At 41.6% G+C, this 6,586-nt stretch overlaps 1 protein-coding gene across 4 annotated transcripts; it reads right to left on the minus strand.

The window, feature by feature from the left end:
• Positions 1-255: 255 nt before the first annotated feature.
• Positions 256-4,797, minus strand: LOC121689919. 4 transcript variants are annotated; one of them, XM_042070158.1, is made up of 9 exons: positions 4,585-4,797; positions 3,390-3,597; positions 3,038-3,186; positions 2,575-2,749; positions 2,308-2,489; positions 1,996-2,052; positions 1,491-1,701; positions 1,274-1,389; positions 256-284 (listed from the first exon to the last, which is right to left on the minus strand). In XM_042070158.1, exons 2-8 carry the CDS (start codon positions 3,502-3,504, stop codon positions 1,286-1,288), a joined length of 993 nt encoding a protein of 330 aa, XP_041926092.1. In that variant the 5' UTR covers positions 3,505-3,597; positions 4,585-4,797; the 3' UTR covers positions 256-284; positions 1,274-1,285. The 4 variants fall into 4 exon arrangements, with proteins under 4 accessions (XP_041926092.1, XP_041926090.1, XP_041926091.1 ...); XM_042070156.1 differs by lacking the exon at positions 256-284 and having other exon boundaries at positions 530-1,389; XM_042070157.1 differs by lacking the exons at positions 256-284; positions 4,585-4,797 and having other exon boundaries at positions 530-1,389; positions 3,390-3,655.
• Between the last annotated feature and the right edge of the window lie 1,789 nt (positions 4,798-6,586).

Consider the following 6,586-nt stretch of genomic DNA (forward strand, 5'->3'; position numbering starts at 1 on the left):
CACACAAAGGAGCATACAAAGCCACCCCCCTCCCCCACATTGGACTTTCTGACCATATCACTGTTATGCTAATGCCCGCATACAGACAAAGAGTGAAAACAAACAAACCGGTTCGCAAGCAGGTAAAAGTGTGGCCTGAGGGAGCCTCTGATGCTCTTCAAGACTGTTTTGACACAACAAACTTACAACAATCAGACAGACATAGAGGAGTATACACTGTAACCTCTTACATCACAAAGTGCATTGATGATGTGACCCATACGAAAAAGAAATACATAAAACTTCTAAAAGGATGAATACAAAAGTCTTATACAAAACCCTTACTGCTAGAAACACATATGGCTATGAAGATCTTATGTGGCACATATCACAAAAGTGGCCCATTTCATATTTCCCTCATGTATGAATAAAGCACACATCTACATGAACTGACTAAGTAAATTATACAGTGACATATACTTTCAGTACATGAGAGATGTACATTTTAGAATATGTTATATAACGTTTTAGTATTATTCCTATATGATAAAACACCATTACAACCAGATTTGTGCATGTAACACACATGCAATGTATATAAAAACAACGCAGTCTTCATATGGTTTTGATAAGATTTTGATATTAGAAAGAAAAAGTATATATATGTTATACACATGTACACACTAATTTTTGTATATGTTTGTCTGACATATAATACATGCTTCTTATATGTGAAGTATATGTTTTTCATGAGTAATATTGTGTTGTTCCTATATGATAAACCACCATTACTGTTAGATTTGTGTATGTAACACAGATAAAATGTATATAGAAACTATGAAGTTTTTATATGGTTTTGATAAGATTTTGATATCTAAAAGGAAATTATATACGAGTAATACATATTTACAAACTGATGTTTCCTATATGTGTTGCATATATGTACAATATATGCTTTGTATGAGTATCATTGTGTGATTAAAGAGCAATACACACAGGGATTTTAACCAAATTTATTTGAAACCTCTACTGACAAATAGTTCCCTTGCACTTCCCTTGCACTTCTACTAACTGTATCTACTATTACTGATCCTATCAAAAACATGATGGTTAGGCATGTCGTTATGAAAAAAAACTTATTTTCAACATCAGTGGCAGACATTGCAGCTTTCTGCCATTCCCACAATTTAGGAGATAAAGTGCCATTTTAAGTGGTATAATGAACTCATTCATACTGTCCATAACTGTACGTAATATTTATGAACTGAACTGTGTTATTAAGAACAAAACGTACATTTCAATGTTCTCATTTCTGTTGCTTAACTTTATTCCGCATCTCTGTTATCTTCCCATTGATGCTGCTCCCTATCAAGGACAGAGGGGTACCCGGCCATCTCTCCAGAGTTGCATCTTTAACAAACAAACCCAAAGAATGCAAAAGTTAGTAGGCTATACTTGACATTCACAGCAGAGATCAGTATCATAACAGCTATTGATAACACTGAACCTACTGTAGATGGCATCAACTTTGGTCTTCTCAAGGGGGAGACGAGCCTCTCCCTTCCCCTTGTTGGTTCCCCGAAGATTACTGACTAGAAGCACTTCAGGGGGGAATACAGCTGTAAGCAGTTGTCTTACAAATGTTGTACATGAATTTGCATTAACTGCGTAAGCCCATGCAAGCTTATCCACCATGACACCACTGCCTTTGAAGATCTCAACCTTTAAAGGAAGAAAAATGTGTTAAACAAAGGACAGGTGTTAAACAAAGGGCTTAAAGATAAAATTTTAAATTACAACCCTATATGATTTTGTATACAAAATCAGAATGTATTGGCCTTTAAAAAGGGCTTCCACTAACACAACCTGGTTGTCTTATATAATGTGTTAATACTGGGCACAGAAAGAAAACACATAAAGAAGTGCACACACACTATACATACAGTATAATCACGATTGCCCTACACATTACAAGCATGCCTGACCATCTATATAATATTCATTAAGACAACTCACCTTTGATGGTGAAGAACTAGTTGTATCCATGTCTCCACTCCCAGCATCAATTGCCATCTGAGGAGGACATTAGTTAAACAGAAAACATCTGGTCAGTGCACATATTAATACATACTTTGGAGCCATAGACAAATGTATAAGCTTAGACTGTGTGCCAATGTGTCAATTATTCAATTGAATTTTCTGTAGTTCTTCTGTACAGCACAACAGATACTTACTGATATAGTTGGATAAATAAAGTATATCTGCCGAACTCATAACAAGCATCCCAAACAATTCTCTATCATGTATTAATTTCTAAAAAGAAATCACCTTTGATGACTGGGAGCTGGCTGAAGGTGAACTAGACTGTGTTGAAACAGTAGATGAGGGGCTGGAGGTGGGCTGAGTGAAATAGGGAAGACACTGTGAAGGACAGTCCTCTGATCCGGGCGTCCTGGGAGAGGCAGGCTGGCATATAATCTTCTTCATGCCAAAAATGAGTCCTGGCACATCTAGACACAATGACAGGAAAAATACAGGTAAACAGACTTAGCTATCACTGATCCTTCTACAACCAGTACATAATAAACAAGATACCTTGAAGAACCAAGTCTTTCCACTTTTGGCATTCTTTCTCCAAGTCTATGTTTTTCTGGGTCAAAGCAGAGACAGATTTTTTCAGGTTGTTGATCTCATCTGATGAAGTTTGTGGTATCCCACCATACATCTTCAGAAACTCCTTTGCAGGATCAGTCTGGGAGACTTTTAACCTCTGGTCAAAACAGAAGCTAGAATTAATTAAATAGAGGCTGCTGCAATAATAATTGCAACATGCACAACGGAATCAATAACTAACATGTAAATCATGTGAATCAAGAATGTACATCCGCATCAGCTTTGAAAAACTTCAATGACTGATAGTGAGTGTGCCACAAACACTCCACATGTATGTGCATAGCTTTAAAGTGCAAATGCGGTGTAAATCGATTCACTGGCCTGCTGGAGGTTCCCATTACTGGAATGACATGATCAAAATAATCTGATGACAAATTCACACTACCTTATCTGTTTGTTGAGGAACTTCCGTGTCTGTGTCGTCTGATTCTTCCCCATACTTCTTGGGGGGCACAGAGATCCTCTTTGTTTGTGGGGCTGGCTTATTGCTTTTTGTTAGCTCATTCAATTTTCGTGTGGCCTCATAACGAGAACCTACAGTAGAGAGGGAAAGACACGGACACAACATGATTTTACAATGACACCATGATAACGACATCTCTAAACTGTAAACTGCAAATCTATCTATGATGGCAGAATTGTATCATGGGTAGAATGACAAATGTCTATTAAAAATGTATATTAAAGAGAATAATGTGTATTTACACCTACTGATTAAATAATAGTCTGTATCTTACCAGTCACAAACTTCACATTAGCTGCATAATGAGGATAACCTCCTTGTGGCCTCTTCCCACGTCGCCACTCAACTGAAGCCAGATACAGGCTTAAAGGAAGCCCATCAGGGCCCATTTTTGTGTCATCATAGCGAATCACTTAACTTGCCCTTGTCATCTCCTTCTGACCACTGTACCACAGCAAACTTCCTGGCTGGTGTTTCTGCCACTAAAAGAATGGAGGAAAAATGAAGAAAGGATGTATGAATACAGTAGTACATATTTTATCACCATGTAACACTGCATTCACACCAATGCACAGGTAGTGCATGGTTTTGGTCTGTTTTCATCTACTTGTTATCAGATTAGGCCATTTACACCATGTAGTGTTCTGCACAGCAGAACAGCAAAGACCCCTTGAAATAGAAGAGTTCTATTTTTCTCTGCGTGTCCGCATGGGCTTTATAGACTTTAAACAAATTGATTTTTTTTTTTTAAAGTGGTTGATTTTCAGGGCACACAGACCTTTCAGTTGCCATTTCCTAAAACTAGATAAGAAATACTTGCCTACTGCTAGGCCACTTGTTGTTACCAGTACTACTAAGAAATTGGACTGTCGCTTAATGTGCCCCAAATATCAACAAACTTTTCTTTTATGAAGCGCTAGTAGGTGAATCTCTGTGCAAAGAGGATGAAAAGTCTCAGAATGTCGTTTGTCTCAGGATAGAACTTACGAGTTCTAAAGAAAATATCACCAAGAAAATGTGATACCTACTTCTGTTTTGACTAGGTTGTTTACAAGGTGTGACTGGTCAAGAAGACTGCATTGACAGCAAAACGGTGCAATTTGAGTGCAGCAGATTCTTAGCAGTGTTATCCTTCGTTTTGTAAGTCCTACTTTGCGATCCCGTTGGGTTACACGTGTACCCAAGATATCATGTGAAAGTGCCATTTCTGGTCTTTCAACAGTTGTCTTCTGTTAGTTGCTAGCACGCACGGAGATACAGTATCAAAGATTCTTAAGTTGTCTCTGGAGATATGCTAGCGGTTTTGAACATTACCCCCCACACACACCACCACCACCAACAACAACCAACTCTAGATCAGTTGCAGTGCCGTAATATTGGTCAAGTAGCCAACTTGCTCTTGCTTAAAAACTGATTACACGCGAATGAATGCAAAAACAGTATTACGAAATGTTTATTACACTCCTTACCTATTGTTTCTTCCATTATAAAAGTGATGTATGTTCTCGCTCACTCCTTGCTCCCTCTCCGGCCTCTCCTGACTCCACAACTTCTGTTTCGATTCGAACGTCGCAGCTGTCTCATTGGAAGATGGAGATCTCACGGTGTTTCGCGAGAGGCAGGGAGCAGGATTGAGCGCGCAGCGTCGCTAGTATCCTGAATCGCATTATTCACTGTGTTTTTAATTATGTTAAAAAGAAAACACTGCGAAAAAAATGGCTGAAAGAAAATATTCCTCGTCGCACCTTATCACGATGGAAAAAAAGGTTTGTATGCCTACTTAGCCTACTTTGGGTTTATCTAGCCGACAGCGTGAAGAGGACACTTGCTGCTATCAACACCCGTAAGGCAACAGGTCCAGACAACATTCCAGGTCGTGCGCTGAAGGACTGCGCAGGGGAGCTTAAGGATGTCTTCACAGACATCTTTAACACTTCCCTGAAGCAAGCCATCGTCCCATCATGTTTCAAAGCTGCCACCATCATACCTGTGCCGAAGAAAACTGCTCCATCCTGCTTCAATGACTACCGCCCTGTGGCACTGACACCCATCATCATGAAGTGCTTTGAGCGGCTTGTCATGTCACATATCAAATCCATTCTCCCCCCCACCCTGGACCCCTTCCAGTTTGCATACCGAGCCAAGCGGTCTACAGAGGATGCAATCTGCTCTGCCCTCCACCCAGCCCTCACCCACCTGGAAAAAAGAGACTCATATGTGAGATTGCTGTTTATAGACTTCAGCTCTGCATTCAACACCATAATACCACAACAACTCATCAGCAAACTTGACAAACTGGGACTCAGCACCTACCTCTGCAACTGGCTACTGGACTTCCTCTGTCAGAGGCCTCAAGTAGTACGTGTTGGCAACAATACCTCAAGCAGCATCACACTGAGCACAGGGGCCCCCCAAGGCTGCGTGCTCAGTCCGCTGCTCTTCACCCTGCTGACGCATGACTGCACTGCAACCTACAGCAACAATCACATAGTGAAATTTGCTGACGACACAACTCTGGTGGGTCTCATCACCAAGGGTGACGAGACCCAATACAGGTTGGAGGTCGACCATCTGACCACGTGGTGCAGGGACAACAACCTCCTGCTGAACGTCAGCAAGACCAAAGAGATTGTTGTTGACTTCCGGAGAGGTCACACCCAACACCTGCCACTGACCATCGACGGTGCTGTGGTGGAGAGAGCGAGCAGCACCAAATTCCTGGGGGTGCACATCAGCGAAGACCTCTCCTGGACCACCAACACTGCATCACTGGCGAAGAGAGCTCAGCGCCGCCTGTACTTCCTGCGGAAACTCAGGCGAGCAAGTGCTCCACCAGCCATCATGACCACATTCTACCGAGGCACCATTGAGAGCATCCTCTCCAGCTGTATCGCTGTGTGGGGCGGAAGCTGCACTGAATACAACAGGAAAGCCCTGCAGCGCATAGTGAACACAGCTGGAAGGATTATTGGTGCTTCACTCCCCTCCCTGAAGGACATTTACACCACCCACCTCACCCGCAAGGCGACCAAAATTGTGAGTGATGCAAGTCACCCCGCTCACAATCTGTTCGATCTACTGCCCTCTGGGAAGAGGTACAGAAGCCTGCGCTCCCGCACTACCAGACTCACCAACAGCTTCATACACCAAGCTGTAAGGATGCTGAACTCTCTCCCTCCTCTCCCCCCTCCACCCTCAGCTACATAACATCCTGGACATTGGACCCACAATGGCCGCGTGCACTACTCCACTTGCACACTTGCACACTTGTACACTTTACAACTTGTTGTTGTCCTGAAAACACAACACATCTGCTGCTCTTACATAACTTGCACCACTATGTCACTTTCTTTCTTACTTAGGTCAAACAGAACTACACAAGCCTTTTATTGGCCTGACTTTGCACTAGTATTTTATTGACTGTCTATGCACAATTTCAACCAAATTTTGCTGCTCTTATTTTTTTCATTA

Source organism: Alosa sapidissima, chromosome 18 (assembly GCF_018492685.1).
Source record: "Alosa sapidissima isolate fAloSap1 chromosome 18, fAloSap1.pri, whole genome shotgun sequence".
NCBI lineage: Eukaryota > Metazoa > Chordata > Actinopteri > Clupeiformes > Clupeidae > Alosa > Alosa sapidissima.